At 69.0% G+C, this 23,514-nt stretch overlaps 2 protein-coding genes across 3 annotated transcripts; one reads left to right on the top strand and one right to left on the bottom strand.

Annotated features, from left to right (window-relative positions):
* Positions 1-75: 75 nt before the first annotated feature.
* SLC7A7 (solute carrier family 7 member 7) lies at positions 76-15,018 on the bottom strand. 2 transcript variants are annotated; one of them, XM_030542879.1, is made up of 11 exons: positions 14,849-15,018; positions 12,970-13,461; positions 11,865-12,341; positions 5,674-5,799; positions 4,750-4,894; positions 4,296-4,419; positions 3,727-3,830; positions 2,775-2,871; positions 1,700-1,849; positions 1,048-1,231; positions 76-284 (listed from the first exon to the last, which is right to left on the bottom strand). In XM_030542879.1, the coding sequence occupies exons 3-11, from the start codon at positions 12,337-12,339 to the stop codon at positions 199-201; spliced, it is 1,491 nt and encodes a 496-aa protein (XP_030398739.1). In that variant the 5' UTR covers positions 12,340-12,341; positions 12,970-13,461; positions 14,849-15,018; the 3' UTR covers positions 76-198. The 2 variants fall into 2 exon arrangements, with proteins under 2 accessions (XP_030398739.1, XP_030398738.1); XM_030542878.1 differs by having other exon boundaries at positions 12,970-13,077.
* A 612-nt stretch (positions 15,019-15,630) lies between these two features.
* On the top strand, positions 15,631-18,249 carry MRPL52 (mitochondrial ribosomal protein L52). The gene is made up of 5 exons (XM_030542877.1): positions 15,631-15,694; positions 15,796-15,871; positions 17,372-17,439; positions 17,584-17,648; positions 18,073-18,249. Exons 1-5 carry the CDS (start codon positions 15,667-15,669, stop codon positions 18,223-18,225), a joined length of 390 nt encoding a protein of 129 aa, XP_030398737.1. The 5' UTR covers positions 15,631-15,666; the 3' UTR covers positions 18,226-18,249.
* Positions 18,250-23,514: the final 5,265 nt, after the last annotated feature.

Here is a 23,514-nt window from a genome sequence, read left to right as displayed (position 1 = left end):
GGATCCAGGAGAGAGCTGGGGCGCAGTGCACGGGAGGTGGGCGGGGGGAGTGGACAGACGACGCCCAGAGCCGGCTGTGACTGGAGTGATGCTGGTTTATTGGTAGCAGCTGCTTCCGGGGGAAGGGGGGGGCCAATAAATAAAAGGGGAGGAGTGGGTCTGTGGGGGAGGGAAGGTGCCCCCTCCCCCCTGGCTCCGTCACTGGTATTTGGGGCGAGCATCAGCGGGGTCCAGCTCCGTCACCACGGCCCGGCACAGCACCTGGATGTGACGGGAGGCGCCGGCTGCAGAGAGAACGGAATGGTTAGCGGGGGCTGCGGGTCGGGAGTGAGGGGCACCGGCAGGGCTGAGGGGGAGGGGCTGCGGGTCAGGAGTGAGGGGCACCGGCAGGGCTGGGCTAGCAGGGGCTGCGGGTCGGGAGTGAGGGGCACCGGCAGGGCTGGGCTAGCAGGGGCTGCGGGTCGGGAGTGAGGGGCACCGGGGGGCTGCGGGTCGGGAGTGAGGGGCACCGGCAGGGCTGGGGGGGAGGGGCTGCGGGTCGGGAGTGAGGGGCACCGGCAGGGCTGGGCTGGCAGGGGCTGCGGGTCGGGAGTGAGGGGCACCGGCAGGGCTGGGCTAGCAGGGGGCTGCGGGTCGGGAGTGAGGGGCACCGGCAGGGCTGGGCTAGCAGGGGCTGCGGGTCGGGAGTGAGGGGTACCGGCAGGGCTGGGCTGGCAGGGGCTGCGGGTCGGGAGTGAGGGGCACCGGCAGGGCTGGGCTGGCAGGGGCTGCGGGTCGGGAGTGAGGGGCATCGGCAGGGCTGGGCTAGCAGGGGCTGCGGGTCGGGAGTGAGGGGCACCGGCAGGGCTGGGCTAGCAGGGGCTGCGGGTCGGGAGTGAGGGGCACCGGCAGGGCTGGGCTAGCACGAGGCTGCGGGTCGGGAGTGAGGGGCACCGGCAGGGCTGGGCTAGCAGGGGGCTGCGGGTCGGGAGTGAGGGGCACCGGCAGGGCTGGGGGGGCAGGGGCTGCGGGTCGGGAGTGAGGGGCACCACGCGGGGTCTCACTCACCCACGGCTGACCGCAGCCAGAGGGGCCGGCGGGTGTCTGGGCCGCACACCAGTAGGAAGTAGATGGGCAGCCCCGAGAGCGCGATGCCGATGCCAATGAGCGAGTTGAGGGTATCGGTGTAGAGCGGGACGGCCACGAGGAACACGGTGCAGAGGCAGAAAAACAGCGGGAAGACGATGCTCAACTGGGGAGACAGCCAGGGGGTGAGCTGCCGCCCCGGAGCCTCGTGGGACTGGCAGGGAGCTAGTGGGCACATGGGGGAAGCCACTGGCCCAGGCTTCATGGGATGGAGGGGGGGAGCCACTGCCCTGGAGCATCATGGGATGGGCAAGGAGCCGGGGGGGACCCACTGCCCTGGAGCATCATGGGATGGGCAGGGAGCTGGGGGGGGAGCCACTGCCCTGGAGCATCATGGGACGGGCAGGGAGCCGGGTGGGGGGGACCCACTGCCCTGGAGCATCATGGGACGGGCAGGGAGCTGGGGGAGGAGCCACCGGCCCAGGGCATCATGGGATAAGTGGGGACCGTGCCCCAGGAGTTATGGGCCAGGCAGGGAGCCATGGGGTGAGACACTGCCCCAAGGGATTGTGGGATGGTCCGGGAGTCAGATGAGGAGACTCTGTCCCCAGAGGATTGTGGGGCGGGGTCTTACCTTGAGTGGGCGGGGCCTGTTGGGCTCCTTCCAGCGCAGGTAGAGCTGCCCAGCGATGGACAGGCCCACGAAGAACCAGTAGCTGAAGCTGTAGTAGTTGATGAGCTGGAAGATGTCCTCCACACAGAGATAGACCAGAGCCATGGCCCCCTGGGCGAGGGAGGGACCCCCTCAGGGAGATGGACTGACCCACGGGCCACACGCCCCCCTTCCCAGATGGGGATGGACTGACCCATGGGCCACACACACCCCTCCCCAGACACGGATGGACTGACCCACGGGCCACACGCCCCCCTCCTGAGATAGAGATGGACTGACCCATGGGCCACACGCCCCCCTTCCCAGATGGGGATGGACTGACCCACGGGCCACACGCCCCCCTTCCCAGATGGGGATGGACTGACCCATGGGCCACACACACCCCTCCCCAGACGGGGATGGACTGACCCATGGGCCACACGCCCCCCTCCTGAGATGGGGATGGACTGACCCACGGGCCACACGTCCCCCTCCCGAGATGGGGATGGACTGACCCACGGGCCACACGCCCCTCTCCCGAGATGGGGATGGACTGACCTAGGGGACAATCTTCCCCTTTGGGGGAATGGGCTGACCCACAGGAATGCCCCCCCTTAGAGACAGGGCAGTGGACTGATCCGTGGGATAGTGGGCCCCTCCAATCAGGAGCATGGATGGCCTGTCCTGGGGTCCCTCAAGCGGGGGGAGGGGTGTGGAGGGAATAGACCGACCTGACCCCTGCCCAGCTCAGGCAAATGGACTGTCCCATTGGATTGAACAACCACCTGGCCTCCAGGAAAACTGGACGGTTCCAAGGTGTGAAATCTGCCCATGTGGACTGTGGTCTGTCCCGTGGCCCCCGCCCCCTGGAGGATGGTCTGTTCTGTGGCGCTAGCTATGATCGGTCCCATGACACCCCACGGCAACCCCTGTTTGGCAGCCCCCCTGAAACCTGTTCACGGCGCCCTAGGGGGCCCTGGACCCCTGGCTGAGAAGCACTGGTCTATTCCATGCCCCCCCCCCCGGGAATGGTCTGTCCCGTGCGCGTGGGGCTCACGTTGAAGAGCAGTGCTGGCACGGGGGTGAATCGCTCCACGTGGATCATACACAGCGCGTCGGGCAGGTGCCCCTCCCGCGAGCCCACGAAAAACAGCCTGGGGCAGAGCGGAGCATCAGCGGGGCCTGCGGGGCTGGGGATACTGGGGGCTGCGGGGCGGGGCGCACCTGGAGCCAGGGCGAGGGGCAGCAAGGTGGGGGGCACTGGGGGGGCTGCGAAGCGGGGCGCACCTGGAAGAGAGCGGGGGGGGCAGCAAGGTGGGGGCATTGGGGGGGGCTGCGGGGCGGGGCGCACCTGGAGGCAGGCCGGGGGGCAGCAAGGTGGGGGGCACTGGGGGGGCTGCAGGGCGGGGCGCACCTGGAGGCAGGGCAGGGGGCAGCAAGGTGGGGGGCACTGGGAGGGCTGCGAAGCGGGGCGCACCTGGAAGAGAGCGGGGGGGCAGCAAGGTGGGGGCATTGGGGGGGCTGCGGGGCGGGGCGCACCTGGAGGCAGGGCGGCGGGCACTGGGGGGGCTGCGGGGTGGGGCACACCTGGAGGCAGGGCGAGGGGCAGCAAGGTGGGGGGCACTGGGGGGGCTGCGGAGCGGGGCGCACCTGGAAGAGAGCGGGGGGACAGCAAGGTGGGGGCACTGGGGGGGCTGCAGGGCAGGGCGCACCTGGAGGCAGGGCGGGGGGCAGCAAGGTGGGGGGCACTGGGGGGGCTGCGGGACGGGGCGCACCTGGAAGAGAGCGGGGGGGCATCAAGGTGGGAGCACTGGGGGGGCTCTGGGGCGGGGCACACCTGGAGGCAGGGCAGGGGGCAGCAAGGTGGGGGGCACTGGGGGGGCTGCGGGGCGGGGGCACACCTGGAGGCAGGGCGGGGGGCAGCAAGGTGGGGGGCACTGGGGAGGCTGTGGGGCGGGGGGCATAAGGTGGGGGACACTGGGGGGGCTGTGGGGCGGGGAGGGGCGCACCTGGAGGCGGCGAGGATGGAGGCGTTCAGCCCCCCGAAGCAGGACAGGGCCACGGCCAGGGGGATGGTCCAGTTGAAGATGCCGAAGACGCGGTCGGCGAAGCTCTGTGGGGAGACAGGGGTGAGAGCCCGGCCTGGGGGGCCCCCCACGCCCCGCCCCCCCGGGACTCACCACAGCCGGGGGCCCCCCCCACGCCCCGGCACCCCGGGACTCACCACGGCCGGGGGGCCCCCCACGCCCCGCCCCCCCGGGACTCACCACAGCCGGGGGCCCCCCCCACGCCCCGGCACCCCGGGACTCACCACGGCCGGGGGTCCCCCCCACGCCCCGCCCCCCCCGGGACTCACCACGGCGGGGGGTCCCCCCCACGCCCCGGCACCCCGGGACTCACCACGGCCGGGGGTCCCCCCCCAGGCCCGGCCCCCCCCGGGACTCATCACGGCCGGGGGCCCCCCCCACGCCCCGCCCCCCCGGGACTCACCACGGCCGGGGGCCCCCCCACGCCCCGCCCCCCCGGGACTCACCACGGCCGGGGGTCCCCCCAGGCCCGGCCCCCCCCCGGGACTCACCACGGCCACTGCGTCGCTGGCCAGCAGCTCGGAGGGCGCCAGCACCGTGTAATAGGCCACGTTGGTCAGCAGGTAAATGGCCGAAACCAGCGGAATGGAGATCCCGATGGCCAGCGGCAGGTTCCTGGGGGCCGAGCCGGGTCAGAGCCGGAGCCTCACGCGGGGGCACCCCGGGACCTCCCGATCCCGCCGCTCACCGCCCGGCCCAGCCCCCCGGAACCCGCCACTCACCGCCCCCCAATAATGCCCCCAGCTCCCGCCTCCCCAGGCAGCTTGGGGGCGAACACGCGGGGGAGTTAAAGTGAAGGGAAAGGCCCAGACTCCTCCCCCTGGCGCAGCCCCCGGCCCGGACACTGGGGGTCGCCGTGGGTCCAGGCCGCACCCCCTCCCCACGGGCCGGGCCCCACCTCCGTGCCGGGCAGGCAGGGCTGGGGGCCCCGGGAGCAGCACCCACCTCTCGGGGTCCTTGATCTCCTCGGTGACGAAGTTGAGGGTGTCCCAGCCCGAGTAGGAGAACAGCGCCGAGTACAGGGCCAGGGCCAGGTCCCCCACGGCCAGCGAGGAGCCCGCGAAGGGCTCAGCGAAGTGCTCGGAGTCTCCTGCGGGGGCGGGCAGGGAGTGAGCCCGCTGAGGGGGCTGCGGGGCGGGACTGAGGGGCACCGGCAGGGCTGGGGGGGCAGGGGCTGCAGGTCGGGAGTGAGGGGCACCGGCAGGGCTGGGCTGGCAGGGGGCTGCAGGTCGGGACTGAGGGGCACCGGCAGGATGGGGGGGCAGGGGCTGCGGGTCGGGAGTGAGGGGCACCGGCAGGGCTGGGGGGGCGGGGGCTGCGGTCCGGGACTGAGGGGCACCGGCAGGGCTGGGGGGGCAGGGGCTGCGGGTCGGGAGTGAGGGGCACCGGCAGGGCTGGGCTAGCAGGGGGCTGCGGGTCGGGAGTGAGGGGCACCGGCAGGGCTGGGCTAGCAGGGGGCTGCGGGCCGGGACTGAGGGGCACCGGCAGGGCTGGGGGGCCAGGGGCTGCGGGCCGGGACTGAGGGGCACCGGCAGGGCTGGGGGGGCAGGGGCTGCGGGGCTGGAGTGAGGGGCACCGGCAGGGCTGGGCTAGCGGGGGCTGCGGGTCAGGAGTGAGGGGCATCGGCAGGGCTGGGGGGGCAGGGGCTGCGGATCGGGAGTGAGGGGCACCGGCAGGGCTGGGGGGGCAGGGGCTGCAGGTCGGGAGTGAGGGGCACCGGCAGGGCTGGGGGGCCAGGGGCTGCGGGCCGGGACTGAGGAGCACCGGCAGGGCTGGGCTGGCAGGGGCTGCGGGCCGGGAGTGAGGGGCACCGGCAGGGCTGGGGGGGCAGGGGCTGCGGGCCGCGGCTGAGGGGCACCGACTCCCTACCCTGCGCCAGGCGGACGATGCCCGCCACGATGACGGCCAGGAGCGCCAGCAGCTTGGCGTAGGTGGAGACGTCCTGGACGCGCGTCCCCCATTTCACATAGGCGCAGTTAACGAATGTCAGGAGACCTGGGGGGAGAAGAAAGTGTGAGACCCCCCGAGTCGCCCCCAGAGCCCCCTCCGCATCCCAGACACCTGGGTTCTTTCCTGTCTCCAGGAGAGGAGCAGGGGCTGGTGGGGAGAGCAGGAGGGGCTGGGAGCCAGGACTCCTGGGTTCTCTCCCCAGCTCTGGGACGCAGTGCGGGCTGGTGGTGAGAGCAGGAGGGGCTGGGAGCCAGGACTCCTGGGTTCTCTCCCCAGCTCTGGGACGCAGCGCGGGCTGGTGGTGAGAGCAGGTGGGGCTGGGAGCCAGGACTCCTGGGTTCTCCCCAGCTCTGGGACGCAGTGCGGGCTGGTGGTGAGAGCAGGTGGGGCTGGGAGCCAGGACTCCTGGGTTCTCCCCGGCTCTGGGACGCAGTGCGGGCTGGTGGTGAGAGCAGGAGGGGCTGGGAGCCAGGACTCCTGGGTTCTCTCCCCAGCTCTGGGACGCAGTGCGGGCTGGTGGTGAGAGCAGGTGGGGCTGGGAGCCAGGACTCCTGGGTTCTCTCCCCAGCTCTGGGAGGGGAGTGGGGGTTGGTGGGGAGAGCAGGAGGGGCTGGGAGCCAGGACTCCTGGGTTCTCTCCCCAGCTCTGGGACGCAGTGCGGGCTGGTGGTGAGAGCAGGTGGGGCTGGGAGCCAGGACTCCTGGGTTCTCTCCCCAGCTCTGGGAGGGGAGTGGGGGCTGGTGGGGAGAGCAGGAGGGGCTGGGAGCCAGGACTCCTGGGTTCTCTCCCCGGCTCTGGGACGCAGTGCGGGCTGGTGGTGAGAGCAGGTGGGGCTGGGAGCCAGGACTCCTGGGTTCTCTCCCCGGCTCTGGGACGCAGTGCGGGCTGGTGGTGAGAGCAGGAGGGGCTGGGAGCCAGGACTCCTGGGTTCTCTCCCCGGCTCTGGGACGCAGTGCCGGCTGGTGGTGAGAGCAGGAGGGGCTGGGAGCCAGGACTCCTGGGTTCTCTCCCCGGCTCTGGGACGCAGTGTGGGCTGGTGGGGAGAGCAGGAGGGGCTGGGAGCCAGGACTCCTGGGTTCTCTCCCCAGCTCTGGGACGCAGTGCGGGCTGGTGGGGAGAGCAGGAGGGGCTGGGAGCCAGGACTCCTGGGTTCTCTCCCCGGCTCTGGGACGCAGTGCCGGCTGGTGGTGAGAGCAGGAGGGGCTGGGAGCCAGGACTCCTGGGTTCTCTCCCCAGCTCTGGGACGCAGTGCCGGCTGGTGGTGAGAGCAGGAGGGGCTGGGAGCCAGGACTCCTGGGTTCTCTCCCCAGCTCTGGGACGCAGTGCGGGCTGGTGGTGAGAGCAGGAGGCTGGGAGCCAGGACTCCTGGGTTCTCTCCCCAGCTCTGGGACGCAGTGCGGGCTGGTGGGGAGAGCAGGAGGGGCTGGGAGCCAGGACTCCTGGGTTCTCTCCCCAGCTCTGGGACGCAGTGCGGGCTGGTGGGGAGAGCAGGAGGGGCTGGGAGCCAGGACTCCTGGGTTCTCTCCCCAGCTCTGGGACGCAGTGCGGGCTGGTGGGGAGAGCAGGTGGGGCTGGGAGCCAGGACTCCTGGGTTCTCTCCCCAGCTCTGGGACGCAGTGCGGGCTGGTGGTGAGAGCAGGTGGGGCTGGGAGCCAGGACTCCTGGGTTCTCTCCCCAGCTCTGGGAGGGGAGTGGGGGCTGGTGGGGAGAGCAGGAGGGGCTGGGAGCCAGGACTCCTGGGTTCTCTCCCCAGCTCTGGGACGCAGTGCGGGCTGGTGGTGAGAGCAGGTGGGGCTGGGAGCCAGGACTCCTGGGTTCTCTCCCCAGCTCTGGGAGGGGAGTGGGGGCTGGTGGGGAGAGCAGGAGGGGCTGGGAGCCAGGACTCCTGGGTTCTCTCCCCAGCTCTGGGACGCAGTGCGGACTGGTGGTGAGAGCAGGTGGGGCTGGGAGCCAGGACTCCTGGGTTCTCCCCAGCGCTGGGAGGAGAGTGGGGGCTGGTGGTGAGAGCGGGGTGGGGCTGGGAGCCAGGACTCCTGGGTTCTCTCCCCAGCTCTGGGACGCAGTGCCGGCTGGTGGTGAGAGCAGGAGGGGCTGGGAGCCAGGACTCCTGGGTTCTCTCCCCAGCTCTGGGAGGCAGTGCGGGCTGGTGGTGAGAGCAGGTGGGGCTGGGAGCCAGGACTCCTGGGTTCTCCCCAGCGCTGGGAGGAGAGTGGGGGCTGGTGGTGAGAGCGGGGTGGGGCTGGGAGCCAGGACTCCTGGGTTCTCTCCCCGGCTCTGGGACGCAGTGCCGGCTGGTGGTGAGAGCAGGAGGGGCTGGAGCCAGGACTCCTGGGTTCTCTCCCCAGCTCTGGGACGCAGTGCCGGCTGGTGGTGAGAGCAGGAGGGGCTGGGAGCCAGGACTCCTGGGTTCTCTCCCCAGCTCTGGGAGGAGAGTGGGGGCTGGTGGTGAGAGCGGGGTGGGGCTGGGAGCCAGGACTCCTGGGTTCTCTCCCCAGCTCTGGGACGCAGTGCCGGCTGGTGGGGAGAGCAGGGGGGCTGGGAGCCAGGACTCCTGGGTTCTCTCCCCAGCTCTGGGACGCAGTGGGGGCTGATGGTGAGAGCAGGAGGGGCTGGGAGCCAGGACTCCTGGGTTCTCTCCCCAGCTCTGGGACGCAGTGGGGGCTGATGGTGAGAGCAGGTGGGGCTGGGAGCCAGGACTCCTGGGTTCTCTCCCCAGCTCTGGGACGCTGTGGGGGCTGATGGTGAGAGCAGGAGGGGCTGGGAGCCAGGACTCCTGGGTTCTCTCCCCAGCTCTGGGACGCAGTGCCGGCTGGTGGTGAGAGCAGGAGGGGCTGGGAGCCAGGACTCCTGGGTTCTCTCCCCGGCTCTGGGACGCAGTGCGGGCTGGTGGTGAGAGCAGGAGGGGCTGGGAGCCAGGACTCCTGGGTTCTCTCCCCAGCTCTGGGACGCAGTGCGGGCTGGTGGTGAGAGCAGGAGGGGCTGGGAGCCAGGACTCCTGGGTTCTCTCCCCAGCTCTGGGACGCAGTGCCGGCTGGTGGTGAGAGCAGGAGGGGCTGGGAGCCAGGACTCCTGGGTTCTCTCCCCAGCTCTGGGACGCAGTGCCGGCTGGTGGTGAGAGCAGGAGGGGCTGGGAGCCAGGACTCCTGGGTTCTCTCCCCAGCTCTGGGACGCAGTGCGGGCTGGTGGTGAGAGCAGGTGGGGCTGGGAGCCAGGACTCCTGGGTTCTCCCCAGCGCTGGGAGGAGAGTGGGGGCTGGTGGTGAGAGCGGGGTGGGGCTGGGAGCCAGGACTCCTGGGTTCTCTCCCCGGCTCTGGGACGCAGTGCCGGCTGGTGGTGAGAGCAGGAGGGGCTGGGAGCCAGGACTCCTGGGTTCTCTCCCCAGCTCTGGGACGCAGTGCCGGCTGGTGGTGAGAGCAGGAGGGGCTGGGAGCCAGGACTCCTGGGTTCTCTCCCCAGCTCTGGGAGGAGAGTGGGGGCTGGTGGTGAGAGCGGGGTGGGGCTGGGAGCCAGGACTCCTGGGTTCTCTCCCCAGCTCTGGGACGCAGTGCCGGCTGGTGGGGAGAGCAGGGGGGCTGGGAGCCAGGACTCCTGGGTTCTCTCCCCAGCTCTGGGACGCAGTGGGGGCTGATGGTGAGAGCAGGAGGGGCTGGGAGCCAGGACTCCTGGGTTCTCTCCCCAGCTCTGGGACGCAGTGGGGGCTGATGGTGAGAGCAGGTGGGGCTGGGAGCCAGGACTCCTGGGTTCTCTCCCCAGCTCTGGGACGCTGTGGGGGCTGATGGTGAGAGCAGGAGGGGCTGGGAGCCAGGACTCCTGGGTTCTCTCCCCAGCTCTGGGACGCAGTGCCGGCTGGTGGTGAGAGCAGGAGGGGCTGGGAGCCAGGACTCCTGGGTTCTCTCCCCGGCTCTGGGACGCAGTGCGGGCTGGTGGTGAGAGCAGGAGGGGCTGGGAGCCAGGACTCCTGGGTTCTCTCCCCAGCTCTGGGACGCAGTGCGGGCTGGTGGTGAGAGCAGGTGGGGCTGGGAGCCAGGACTCCTCGGTTCTCCCCCCGGCTCTGGGAGGAGAGTGGGGGCTGGTGGTGAGAGCGGGGTGGGGCTGGGAGCTAGGACTCCTGGGTTCTCTCCCCGGCTCTGGGACGCAGTGTGGGCTGGTGGTGAGAGCGGGGTGGGGCTGGGAGCCAGGACTCCTGGGTTCTCTCCCCAGCTCTGGGACGCAGTGCGGGCTGGTGGTGAGAGCAGGTGGGGCTGGGAGCCAGGACTCCTGGGTTCTCTCCCCGGCTCTGGGACGCAGTGCCGGCTGGTGGTGAGAGCAGGTGGGGCTGGGAGCCAGGACTCCTGGGTTCTCCCCAGCGCTGGGAGGAGAGTGGGGGCTGGTGGTGAGAGCGGGGTGGGGCTGGGAGCCAGGACTCCTGGGTTCTCTCCCCGGCTCTGGGACGCAGTGCGGGCTGGTGGTGAGAGCAGGTGGGGCTGGGAGCCAGGACTCCTGGGTTCTCCCCAGCGCTGGGAGGAGAGTGGGGGCTGGTGGTGAGAGCGGGGTGGGGCTGGGAGCTAGGACTCCTGGGTTCTCTCCCTGGCACTGGGCCCCAGAGCCCTCCCTGTTGTTTTCCTCTGCTTTCTGTTAACCTTGATCTTTCCCCAGGCGTGTTGTGACTGGGAGACTCGTAACCATGGCCTGGACCCGGCCCCAGGTGGGTGGGCCCTGGCGTCTCCCCCAGCTCAGATCCTGGTGCTGGGCCGGGCTGGGAGCCGGGGACGTCCCAGAGCGGGATGCCGGGATCCTAAACAGGGCCAGGGATTGCTGCCCTTATCGCGGTGGGGCCCAGACCCAACTGGGCATTAACCCCCCCCCGGTGCCCCTCACTCCCGACCTGCAGCCCGTTAGCCCAGCCCTGCCCCCCCAAGCCCTGCCACTGCCCCTCACTCCCGACCTGCAGCCCCCTGCTAGCCTAGCCTTGCTGGTGCCCCTCACTCCCGACCCGCAGCCCCTGCTTGCTGAGACCTGCCCCCCTCCAGCTCTGCTGGTGCCCCTCACTCCTGATCTGCAGCCCCTGCTAGCCCAGCCCACCCCCCCCCAGCTCTGCCAGTGCCCCTCACTCCTGATCTGCAGCCCCTGCCCCAGCAGCCCTGCCGGTGCCCCTCACTCCCGACCCGCAGCCCCTGCTAGCCCAGCCCTGCCGGTGCCCCTCACTCCCGACCCGCAGCCCCTGCCAGCCCAGCCCCCCAGGCCGGCCTGCGTGAGGCGATGGCGCAATGTGGGGGCCTGACTCGGCGTTTCCGGCATCCGGCTCTGGCTGTCAGTCGCCGACTCAGCACCGGTGCCATCAGCTGAGCCCAGCCCACATCCCCCTGCCCTGTGTCGGGGTCACCCCGCACGCCCCCCCACCGTCCCTCGGCCTCTGGGAGCCCGGACGCCAGGGTTCCTGCTCTGCCACTGGGGGGTTCCTACAGGGAGTGGGGAGGCCGGGACACAGACTGGGCCAAAGGGCGAGTGACAGCCAGAGCGGGCACAAGAGGTGCCTCTCACTCCCGACCCGCAGCCCCTGCCAGCCCTGCCCTGACCCCCAGCTCTGCAGGTGCCCCTCACTCCCACCCCGCAGGCCCCCCACTCCTGCCGGTGCCCCTGACTCCCGCCCCACAGCCCCCTGCCCCCCCAGCTCTGCAGGTGTCCCTCACTCCCGACCCGCAGCCCCTGCCAGCCCTGCCCTGACCCCCAGCTCTGCAGGTGCCCCTCACTCCCGCCCCGCAGGCCCCCCACTCCTGCCGGTGCCCCTGACTCCCGCCCCACAGCCCCCTGCCCCCCCAGCTCTGTGGGTGCTGCTAACTCCTGCCCTGCAGCCCCCCCGCAGCTCTGCCAGTGCCCCTCACTCCTGCGCCACAGCCCCCTGCCCCCCACAGCCCTGCTGGTGCCCCTCATTCATACACCACAGGCCCCTGCCCCCCCAGCCCTGCCGGTGCCCCCCACTCCTGCCCCGAAGCCCCCCCCAGCCCTGCCGGTGCCCCTCACTCCCGCCCCGCAGCCCCCTGCCCCCCCCAGCCCTGCGGGTGCCCCCCACTCCCGCCCCGCAGCCCCCTGCCCCCCCAGCTCTGCGGGTGCCCCCCACTCCCGCCCCTCACAGATGCAGGCGGCGGCCAGCAGGCGGTGGGCGGCGTAGGGCCCGGGGCAGCTGGGGAAGACGGGCTGCACCATGTAGCTGGCGAAGGTGAGGGCGATGACGGCCTGGCTCGTGGGCTCGATGATGAGGAGGGAGGCCCAGAGGCGGACGAAGGCCGCCAGCCCCCCGAAGGCCTCCAGGATGTAGGCGTAGCTGGCCCCCGACTTGGTGACGGTGGTGCCCAGCTCGGCGTAGCACAGCGCCCCGAAGACGGAGAAGAGGCCGCCCACGGCCCACACGGCCAGTGCCAGCCCGTAGGAGGCGCTGTGCAGCAGGACGCCCTTGGGTGACACGAAGATGCCCGACCCGATCATGTTGCCCACGATGAGGCAGACGCCGCTGAGCAGCGAAATCTCTCGCTTCAGCTTGACGGGGGGCGCTGGGGGGGGCGCAGGCTCCTGCGGTGGGGCCGGGGCGTAGTGGGGGCCGGGCGCCATGCCTGCCAAGGGACAGAAGAGGTTAGGTGGGAGGCACAGGATGGGACATGGGGCTTTCCCCTCTAGGGGGCGCTGATCTCAGCACCCCAGCAGGGAGATGGGGGGGGGTCTAGTGCATTAGAGCTGGGGGGGCTGGGATCCCAGACACCTGGGTTCTCTCCTCGGCTCGGAGGGGAGTGGGGGCCCGTGATTAGAGCAGGAGGGAGAGCGCAGGGAGCCAGGACTCCTGGGTTCTGTCCCCGGTTCGGAGGGGAGTGGGGGCCAGTGATTAGAGCAGGAGGGAGAGGGCAGGGAGCCAGGACACCTGGGTTCTATCCCCGGCTTGGAGGGGAGTGGGGGCCAGTGATTAGAGCAGGAGGGAGAGGGCAGGGAGCCAGGACTCCTGGGTTCTGTCCCCGGTTCGGAGGGGAGTGGGGGCCAGTGATTAGAGCAGGAGGGAGAGGGCAGGGAGCCAGGACTCCTGGGTTCTGTCCCTGGTTCGGAAGGGAGTGGGGACTAGTGATTAGAGCGGGGGGGGTCCAAGAACCAGGACTCCTGGGTTCTCTCCCCAGCTCTGGGAGCGGAGTGGGGGCTAGTGGTTGGGGGGGCAGGGGGAAGGCCAGGCCCCCGGGGTTCCGCACAGATACTCACCGCTCCCGGCGTGTTTCCGTCTGTCCCCTCGCACAAAGAGGAAGAAGCGGGAGGGGCAGAGACTTTAACTTGACGGGGGGGCTGGGCCGGAGCCTGGGTCCAAGGTCCCTGGAGGGGAGCCAGCAGTGTGACAGGGGAGATAAGTGCTGCGAGCTTCCACCCCCCCGCTGCGAGCTTCCTCCTCAACAGTGCCCCCACGCTGCGAGCTTCCTCGTCCAACAGTGCCCCCATGCTGTGAGCTTCTCCCCACCCCTGCTGCAGGCTTCCCTGGCAGTGCCCTCACGCTGCGAGCTTCTTCCTCCATCAGTGCCCCAGGCTGCGAGCTTCCTCCTGCAACAATCCTCCCAGCTGGGAGCTTCCCTGGCAGGGCCCTGTGACGAGGTGGGGCTGTTCTCAACGTTTCCTCTGAATACTGTGTGGGGGCCTCAGTTTCTAACCGGCACGTTGTCTCCTGGCATCTAATGGCCAGGCCCTTCCCCCTGCAAGGGGGTGCTAACGGTGGGGGGAAAACAAAGGTCAGGTGACCTCCTGGCCTGGGAAAGAGACAAAGGCCAGAGAGGAGGGGCTGGAGGGGGTTTCAGTCTGGAGCTGGCTGGGGTCAAAGGTGGAGGGCAGACCTGGGGGTCTGGCTCACTGCCCCCCAGAATGGACCCGGCCGAGGGGTCCGGTTCGCTGTATCTACAAGCTCTGTTTTAGACCCTGTTCCTGTCATCGAATAAACCTCTGTTTTACTGGCTGGCTGAGAGTCACGTCTGACTGCAAAGTGGGGGTGCAGAACCCGGTGGCTTCCCCAGGACCCCGCTGGGGTGGACTCGCTGTGGGAAGCGCACGGAGGGGCAGAGGATGCTGAATGCTCCAAGAAGAGACCCAGGAGGTGAAGCCGTGTGAGCTTCTTGCCCTGAACAAGTCTGCTCCGAGGGAGAGGAGGCTACCCAGAGTCCTGCCTGGCTTGGTGGGGAACAGCGCCTTGGGACTCAATGACATGTCCCCACGCTGCGAGCTTTCTCCTGCAACAGTGCCCCTACTGATAGCTTCCCCCCACCCCTGCTGTGAGCTTCCCTGACAGTGCCCCCATACTGCAGCCTTCCCTCACCATGCTCCCCCACTGTGAGCCTCCCTTCGCCCGCTCGAAGAGCTGCCCACACTGCAAGGATCTCTGATAGTGTCCTCTGTGCTGTGATCTTCCCTGACAGTGCCCCCACTGCGAGTTATCCTGACACTGCCCCCATGCTGTGAACTTCCTCCAACAGTGCCCCCATGCCGTGACCTGCCCCTGACAGTATCTACACACAATGGGGACGTTTGCCCCCAGAGCTGGGGATCCAACGCAGGAGTCCAGGCCTAGGGCTCCCCTGTCAGGCTCATTGGCGTCCTCATTAATTATTAGCAAAAGGTTAATAACCAATGAGCTGAACCATTAATTATGTGACCTCTGACCCTGACTTTGCCCTGCCCCCTCCCCCACTCACAGGGGATGGGAAGGGGGCAGAAAAGGGACCCAGGCTTTCAGGGATCCTGGTCAGAGAACCAAGGAATGACCCAGCCAGCCCCATCTCCTGGCTGCCGACAGACCAGGACAATTCTCCCATGATCCACCCCAAGCTCCCTGACCAGCTTGCCCAATAGCCGTCGCTGGACCCAGCCTCCAGGAATGTGGCTCGTTGTGTGTCAAACCCCCTTCTACTTCTGGCCTCAGCCCATCCCCTGGCAGTGAGTTCCAAGGGTTAACGGAAATCCTGCCTGCTGGAAACCCGCTGCCTCTTCCTGACCCCCGGCTCGGGTGCCCCCGTCCCTGTCTCCGGCCCCGCACACTGGACCCACACGCCAGGAACCCAGGCGTCCGGGCTGTGAGCCCAGGCTGAGACTGGGCAGAACTCACTTCATCTGGGGGCAGGGGAGGGAGATTCCGCCAATTGACTCTTCTGGGCTCCCGTGGAGACACTTTCAAGATGGCGTCAACACCAGGGTCAGGAACCAGCCAATATGGCCGCGCCCAGTGGGCACTTTCCCTGCAGCGGGTTCCAAGATGGCGTTGCCCTGTAATTTCCTTTAGCAAGATGGCGACGGTCATAAATGCCTTTCCACGGTGCCTGCTGCTCCCAACATGGCGGCCCCTGTGAACCCCTCCCCCCAAATGACGGTGCCTATCACTACCCTTTAAAAAATGGCGGCCTCCTGTCTAAATCAAGATGGCTGCGCCCATGAAAACAAACCCCTTATCACATTCCATCAAAGTTGCTGGCGCCCTTAAATGCCTTCCCAAATATAGCGAGATCATTTAGTTCCGTAACCAAGATGGCGGCTCACAGCCTTTGTCTATTCAAGATGGCGGCCCCCATGAATTCCAAGTTCAACGTGGCTGATATACAACATTTGACCGGAAGGTGGCGCCCTCCTGCGAGTTCCTGCCAAGATGGTCCGCAGACCCGCCCCTTCCGTACAACGTGGCAGCTTCCGTAGCACGTGTATCCGATATGGCGGCGCCTGTCTTTCTTCAAATCAACATGGCGGCTCCCACTCCAAAAAAGGCGGCTCCCGTCAGCACTATGGCAGATTCTACGTTTCCCATTCTGAACATGGCGCCGCCTATTGGGCGCTCCCATTTCCAACATGGCGGCGCCTATAGCCTCCCTGCCGTACACAATTTGTAAATTGCTCCCACATGTTTCAACGCTACTTCCTGTCCCATTTCCCAAAATGGCAGCGCCCCTGGGCCTGAGGCTGGGTAGGGGAATGGGGGAGCTCTAGCGTGCGGGCGGGGTCAATCAAGGCGGTGGGGGGATTCCCAGGTTGGTAAATCTCACTGATCCCCTCTTCCCCCCCCAGCGCCTCGCCTGGCCGCAGCCCCCCGGCACATTCACTGCGGAGCCCCCCGCCCGGCCGTGGGGCAATGGAGAGTCCAGTGAGTGGGGCTGCGGGTCGGGAGTGAGGGGCACCGGCAGGGCTGGGGTAGCAGGGGCTGCGGGTCGGGAGTGAGGGGCACCGGCAGGGCTGGGGGGGCAGGGGCTGCGGGCCGGGAGTGAGGGGCACCGGCAGGGCTGGGGGGGCAGGGGCTGCGGGCCGGGAGTGAGGGGCACCGGCAGGGCTGGGCTGGCAGGGGGCTGCGGGTCGGGAGTGAGGGGCACCGGCAGGGCTGGGCTAGCAGGGGGCTGCGGGTCGGGAGTGAGGGGCACCGGCAGGGCTGGGCTAGCAGGGGCTGCGGGTCGGGAGTGAGGGGCACCGGCAGGGCTGGGGTAGCAGGGGGCTGCGGGTCGGGAGTGAGGGGCACCGGCAGGGCTGGGGGAACAGGGGCTGCGGGTCGGGACTGAGGGGCACCGGCAGGGCTGGGGGAACAGGGGCTGCGGGTCGGGAGTGAGGGGCACCGGCAGGGCTGGGCTAGGAGGGGCTGCGGGTCGGGAGTGAGGGGCACCGGCAGGGCTGGGGGGGCAGGGGGCTGCGGGTCGGGAGTGAGGGGCACCGGCAGCGCTGGGGGGGCAGGGGCTGCGGGTCGGGAGTGAGGGGCACCGGCAGGGCTGGGCTAGCAGGGGGCTGCGGGTCGGGAGTGAGGGGCACCGGCAGGGCTGGGGGAACAGGGGCTGCGGGTCGGGAGTGAGGGGCACCGGCAGCGCTGGGGGGGCAGGGGCTGCGGGTCGGGAGTGAGGGGCACCGGCAGGGCTGGGGGAGCAGGGGCTGCAGGTCGGGAGTGAGGGGCACTGGCAGGGCTGGGCTAGCAGGGGGCTGCGGGTCGGGAGTGAGGGGCACCGGCAGGGCTGGGCTAGGAGGGGCTGCGGGTCGGGAGTGAGGGGCACCGGCAGGGCTGGGCTAGGAGGGGCTGCGGGTCGGGAGTGTGGGGCACTGGCAGGGCTGGGGGAACAGGGGCTGCGGGTCGGGAGTGAGGGGCACCGGCAGGGCTGGGCTAGCAGGGGGCTGCGGGTCGGGAGTGAGGGGCACCGGCAGGGCTGGGGGAACAGGGGCTGCGGGTCGGGAGTGAGGGGCACCGGCAGGGCTGGGCTAGCAGGGGGCTGCGGGTCGGGAGTGTGGGGCACCGGCAGGGCTGGGGGGGCAGGGGCTGCGGGGCGGGAGTGTGGGGCACCGGCAGGGCTGGGCTGGCAGGGGCTGCGGATCGGGAGTGAGGGGCACCGGCAGGGCTGGGCTAGCAGGGGCTGCAGGTCGGGAGTGAGGGGCACCGGCAGGGCTGGGCTGGCAGGGGCTGTGGGTCGGGAGTGAGGGGCACCGGCAGGGCTGGGCTAGCAGGGGGCTGCGGGTCGGGAGTGAGGGGCACCGGCGGGGCAGGGGGCTGTGGGTGGGAGTGACGGACACTGGCTGGAGGCTGCAGGTTGGGAGTGAGGGGCACGAGAAAGAGGGGGGCTGTGGGTCGGGGGGGCTCTGGGCTCGTTGTGATCCCTCATTCCCTTCACCCCAGGCAGGGACTCGCCCCCAGCTCGGCCGGCTACGGGCCCCTCCGGGATCTGCCTGACTGGTCCTTTGTAGGTGAGGATCATCTTCTGTCACCATCATGTGTTCTCGGACGCCTGGGTTCTCTCCCGGAGGCGGGAGGGGTGGGATCTGGGAGCCTGGACTCCTGAGTTCCATGATAAGGGCAATGGGGTTCACTGACTTCTTGGGTCTCCCTAGACGGGCGCCCTGCCCCCCCGTGGAAGGGCCAGATGCGCCGGCGACAGGAAGACGAGGCCTTTGCGGTGAGTGGGGGGCCGGGGCGTTCCAGGGCCTGGGAGCCAGGACTCCTGGGTTCTCTCCCCAGCTCTGGGAGCGGGGGGGGGGACAGGGAGCCAGGACTCCTGGGTTCTCTCCCTAGCTCTGGGAGCGGGGAAGGGAGGGGCGGGGACAGGGAGCCAGGACTCCTGGGTTCTCTCCCCAGCTCTGGGAGCGGGTGGGGGGCGGGGACAGGGAGCCAGGACTCCTGGGATCTCTCCCCAGCTCTGGGGGGGAGGGGTGGGGACAGGGAGCCAGGACTCCTGGGTTCTCTCCCCAGCTCTGGGAGCGGGGGGGAGGGGGGGGCAGGGAGCCAGGACTCCTGGGTTCTCTCCCCAGCTCTGGGGGGGGGGGGGCAGGGAGCCAGGACTCCTGGGATCTCTGGCCCCCTCACCCCGTGTCTCTCCCCAGCGGCGTGTGGCCATGCTGCACCAGGAGATGGAGCGGGGCCTGCAGCGCTGGCAGATCCAGCAGCACCAGCAGCAGGAGGCCAAGGAGAGCAAGAGACAGACCCAGCTGGAGCCCAAGGGGGCCGCCCTGCGTCGGGGCAGTAGCCCCCAATAAACTCCTGCGCCCCCAGCAACCACACCTGACCAGGACGCCGGGGTTCCCTCCCGGTCCGGGGGGATGGGGGTTAGAGCAGGGCAGTGGTGGCTGGGACCCGGAAAGCTGCCTCCCCCCCGGCAGGATGTGAGCTCCCCTCCAGAGGAAGCAAGAAAGACTAAAGAGTCACCTTCCTTCTGCCCTGCTCTGCCGGCGCCCCTCACTCCCGACCCGCAGCCCTGCCCCTACCCCAGCCCTGCTGGCGCCCCTCACTCCCGACCCGCAGCCCTGCCCCTACCCAAGCCCTGCCGGCGCCCCTCACTCCCGACCCGCAGCCCTGCCCCTACCCCAGGCCTGCCGGCGCCCCTCACTCCCGACCCGCAGCCCTGCCCCTACCCCAGCCCTGCCGGCGCCCCTCACTCCCAACCCGCAGCCCTGCCCCTACCCCAGGCCTGCCGGCGCCCCTCACTCCCGACCCGCAGCCCTGCCCCTACCCCAGCCCTGCCGGTGCCCCTCACTCCCGACCCGCAGCCCCAGCTACCCCAGCCCTGCCGGCGCCCCTCACTCCCGACCCGCAGCCCCTGCGCCCCCAGCCCTGCCGGCGCCCCTCACTCCCGACCTGCAGCCCCTGCGCCCCCAGCCCTGCCGGCACCCCTCACTCCCGACCCGCAGCCCCTGCGCCCCCAGCCCTGTCGGCGCCCCTAACTCCCGACCCGCAGCCCTGCCCGTACCCCAGCCCTGCCGGCGCCCCTCACTCCCGACCCGCAGCCCCTGCGCCCCCAGCCCTGTCGGCGCCCCTAACTCCCGACCCGCAGCCCTGCCCCTACCCAAGCCCTGCCGGCGCCCCTCACTCCCAACCCGCAGCCCTGCCCCTACCCCAGGCCTGCCGGCGCCCCTCACTCCCGACCCGCAGCCCTGCCCCTACCCCAGCCCTGCCGGCGCCCCTCACTCCCGACCCGCAGCCCCCTGCTAGCCCAGCCCTGCCGGTGCCCCTCACTCCCAACCCGCAGCCCCTGCCCCTACCCCAGCCCTGCTGGTGCCCCTCACTCCCAACCCGCAGCCCCTGCGCCCCCAGCCCTGCCGGTGCCCCTCACTCCCAACCCGCAGCCCCTGCCCCTACCCCAGCCCTGCCGGTGCCCCTCACTCCCGACCCGCAGCCCCTGCGCCCCCAGCCCTGCCAGCGCCCCTCACTCCCGACCCGCAGCCCCTGCGCCCCAGCCCTGCCGGCGCCCCTCACTCCCGACCCGCAGCCCTGCCCCTACCCCAGCCCTGCCGGCGCCCCTCACTCCCGACCCGCAGCCCCTGCGCCCCCAGCCCTGCCGGCGCCCCTCACTCCCGACCCGCAGCCCTGCCCCTACCCCAGCCCTGCCGGCGCCCCTCACTCCCGACCCGCAGCCCTGCCCCTACCCCAGCCCTGCCGGCGCCCCTCACTCCCGACCCGCAGCCCTGCCCCTACCCCAGCCCTGCCGGCGCCCCTCACTCCCGACCCGCAGCCCTGCCCCTACCCCAGCCCTGCTGGCGCCCCTCACTCCCGACCCGCAGCCCTGCCCCTACCCCAGCCCTGCCGGTGCCCCTCACTCCCGACCCACAGCCCCTACCAATCCTGCCCCCAGCCCTGCCGGTGCCCCTCACTCCCGACCCACAGCCCTGCCCCTACCCCAGCCCTGCCGGTGCCCCTCACTCCCGACCCGCAGCCCCTATACCCCTAGCCCTGCCGGCGCCCCTCACTCCCGACTCACAGCCCCTACGCCCCCAGCCCTGCCGGTGCCCCTCACTCTTGACTCACAGCCCTGCCCCCACCCCAGCCCTGCCAGTGCCCCTCACTCTTGACTCACAGCCCCTACCAGTCCTGCCCCCAGCCCTGCCGGTGCCCCTCACTCCCGACCCGCAGCCCTGCCCCCACCCCAGCCCTGCCAGTGCCCCTCACTCTTGACTCACAGCCCCTACCAGTCCTGCCCCCAGCCCTGCCGGTGCCCCTCACTCCCGACCCGCAGCCCTGCCCCCACCCCAGCCCTGCCAGTGCCCCTCACTCTTGACTCACAGCCCCTACCAGTCCTGCCCCCAGCCCTGCTGGTGCCCCTCACTCGCGACCCGCAGCCCCTACACCCCCAGCCCTGCTGGTGCCCCTCACTCCCGACCCGCAGCCCCTACGCCCCCAGCCCTGCCGGTGCCCCTGACTCACAGCCCTGCCCCTACCCCAGCCCTGCCGGTGCCCCTCACTCCCAACCCGCAGCCCCTGCCAGCCTTGCCCCCAGCCCAGCCCTGCTGGTGCCCCTCACTCCTGACCCACAGCCCCTACGCCCCCAGCCCTTCTGGTGTCCCTCACTCCCGACCCACAGCTCCTACCAGCACTACTGGTGCCCCTCACTCCCAACCCGCAGCCCCTGCTAGCCCAGCCCTGGCCCCCCCAGCCCTGCTGGTGCCCCTCACTCCTGACCAGCAGCCCCTGCCTCCCCATCCTGCTGGTGCTCCTTAGTCCCGACCCGCAGCCCCCTGCTACCCCAGCCCTGCCAGTGCTCCTCACTCCTGACTTGCAGCCTCTGCTTGCCCTCCCTCTCCCTCCCCCCCACCCTGCAGTGCCCCTCACCGTGCAGCCCCTTGCTAGCCCAGCCCTGCTCCCCTCAGCCCTGCTGGCGCCCCTCACTCCCGACCCGCAAACCCCTGCTAGCCTGGCCTTGCCCCCCCCCAGCTCTGCCAGTGCCCCTCACTCCTGACCTGCAGCCCCTGCTAGCCCAGCCCTGCCGGTGCCCCTCACTCCCGACCCGCAGCCCCTGCTAGCCCAGCCCTGCCGGTGCCCCTCACTCCCGACCCGCAACCCCCTGCTAGCCTGGCCTTGCCCCCCCCCAGCCCTGCCGGTGCCCCTCACTCCCGACCCGCAGCCCCTGCTAGCCCAGCCCTGCCGGTGCCCCTCACTCCCGACCCGCAGCCCTGCTAGCCTGGCCTTGCCCCCCAGCTCTGCCAGTGCCCCTCACTCCCGACCCGCAGCCCCTGCCCCCCCAGCACTGCCGGTGCCCCTCACTCCCGACCCGCAGCCCCTGCCCCCCCAGCTCTGCCGGTGCCCCTCACTCCCGACCCGCAGCCCCTGCCCCCCCAGCACTGCCGGTGCCCCTCACTCCCGACCCGCAGCCCCCAGCACTGCCGGTGCCCCTCACTCCCGACCCGCAACCCCCTGCTAGCCTGGCCTTGCCCCCCAGCTCTGCCAGTGCCCCTCACTCCTGACCTGCAGCCCCTGCTAGCCCAGCCCTGCCGGTGCCCCTCACTCCCGACCTGCAGCCCCTGCTAGCCCAGCCCTGCCGGTGCCCCTCACTCCTGACCTGCAGCCCCTGCTAGCCCAGTGCTGCCCCTCCACTCCCTACGCTGCCGATGCCTCTCACTCCCGATGTGCAGCCCGTTGCTATTGTTTCTGACAGAGGAACTTGGCGGTCAGTCGAGGCGCTAGCCTCCCCCCATTTCTCGGTCTCTCATGAGTATTTCATCACAGGCGAGTCAGGAGGCTGTGACTGGGGCCAGCCGCAGTTTTGTGGCTGGGGGAGGGGTGGATTCCCCCCCCCCCTCCTTTGGCCTTGAAGACTCCGGCTGTTTTGCAATCCAGGCATTTTCCTCCTCCCCCTCCCCCCCCAACAGCTGTAATTGCTTCCAGCTGTTCAGCCACGCCAGCAGCTGACTTCATCGTGTGGGCGCTGCGCCCAGCTCACGGGACCAAGGGAAGGCAGCCAGGGCTGGGGGGAGGGGAGACAGAGTGCCCCCTGCTTGGATCCCCCATTCCCAGCCCTGGAGTCCCGCTCTCCCCCGCCCCCCGTTTGCTGTGTCTTGTGCCGGTGGGATGAGACGGGCCGGGATCTTCTCGCTTTTCATGTCTGGCAGGACACTGAAGTAAGGGAAGTTGCGGTGAGACCCACGTCATGGTGTCTAGGCCACAAGCCGTGGGTTCTGTGACTCAGCCCCCCACGGCTCTGCTGGTGCCCCTCACTCCTGACCCGAAGCCCCTGTTAACCCAGCCGGTCCCCCTCCATCTTCACCCTTTAGAAAACGCACTCAATTCATTTGCAAAAAAAAGGAATTTTTATTCATTTTGATTTTTCTTAAAAAACCCAAAGCGTTCCTCGCAAATTGTCCCCCAACCCCCCTTTTTGGCTAATTTTCTTTTCCAAAGACATTTGTCAACAACATGAAGCAAAAAACCCCTTCGAATGAAACAAACAACTTGAAAACAGGAGCCCCTTGAAATGTTTCCAGGCGTCCCAGGGCCGGGTTTGTGTTACGAGGAAAGAGATCCTGGAAGGACGCACTGAGAATCCAGTTCTTCCCGAAGTTGGGTTTGTTTGTTTCTAACAGTGAAAGAGGAGGAAGAACTGCAATGTCGTAATTCAGTGCACAGGAAAACACTGATGTAAGTCAAGGAAGATCATAACACAAAACCACAACATTGTGTAGAAATCCGGCTGCGTATGACACTTCCACGGGGTTTTCATTGCCAGTTGGGACAGAATAATTATGAAATCTCTGGACAATCAAACCAGCAAATCCCTTGCACTTTGTTTCCACCTTGGACCTGGCTAGATCACACCAAAACCAGATGAATTTCTGGGTAATTGGACATACCATTTATTCAGATTCATTGTCCTCAAATCGAGAATAAAACTGGGCCTTTTCCTACCACGGCTGTAGTGTACATCCCCCTGGGAAATCTTGGCTTTGTTATTAGGATTTTGCAATTAACACGAAATGTCTCAAGGAAAATGCAGCACGTGCTAAAGAGGAGCAGGAAGGCAGGATGGGTCTCGCGTGAGCAGCGAGGTCGGGATCCGAACCTCCCTGTTAATTTAGCAATTCAAACACGGCTTGTTTCTGAAATGCGCCCAGCGCTGCGTTTCATCAAGGAGTGAGAGGCCCCGCGCAATAGGACGGACGTTGATTCTTCAGAGCCACCACAAACGCTCAGAACTTTTAACAGTCAAACCAGCATGTTGGCTGCAGCGAGTGGGGGTTGATTAGTTAATTCCAGTTCCCTGCTGAAGATAGTTAAATGGACGCGAGTCTCAGCGGGAGCCGTGTTAGTCTGGAGCTGCAACAGGCGACACGGAGTCCTGGGGCACCTCACAGACTAACAGACAAATTGGAGCATGAGCTTTCGTGGGTGAAGTTGTCTGTTAGGCTATAAGGTGCCCCAGGCTCTTGGTCCCTTTTTAAAATGTCCTGGGGATTTTAATAACGGCCCTTAATGATTAATTGCTAATAGAAGCCTCTGCAAGCTAGCTGCCGGTTTCATTCAATTTCCCTCAACACTGGAGGTTTCAAAATAGGGAAAAT

Source organism: Gopherus evgoodei, unplaced genomic scaffold, assembly GCF_007399415.2.
Source record: "Gopherus evgoodei ecotype Sinaloan lineage unplaced genomic scaffold, rGopEvg1_v1.p scaffold_169_arrow_ctg1, whole genome shotgun sequence".
Lineage (NCBI taxonomy): Eukaryota > Metazoa > Chordata > Testudines > Testudinidae > Gopherus > Gopherus evgoodei.
This window is presented reverse-complemented; position numbering and strand designations above follow the sequence as displayed.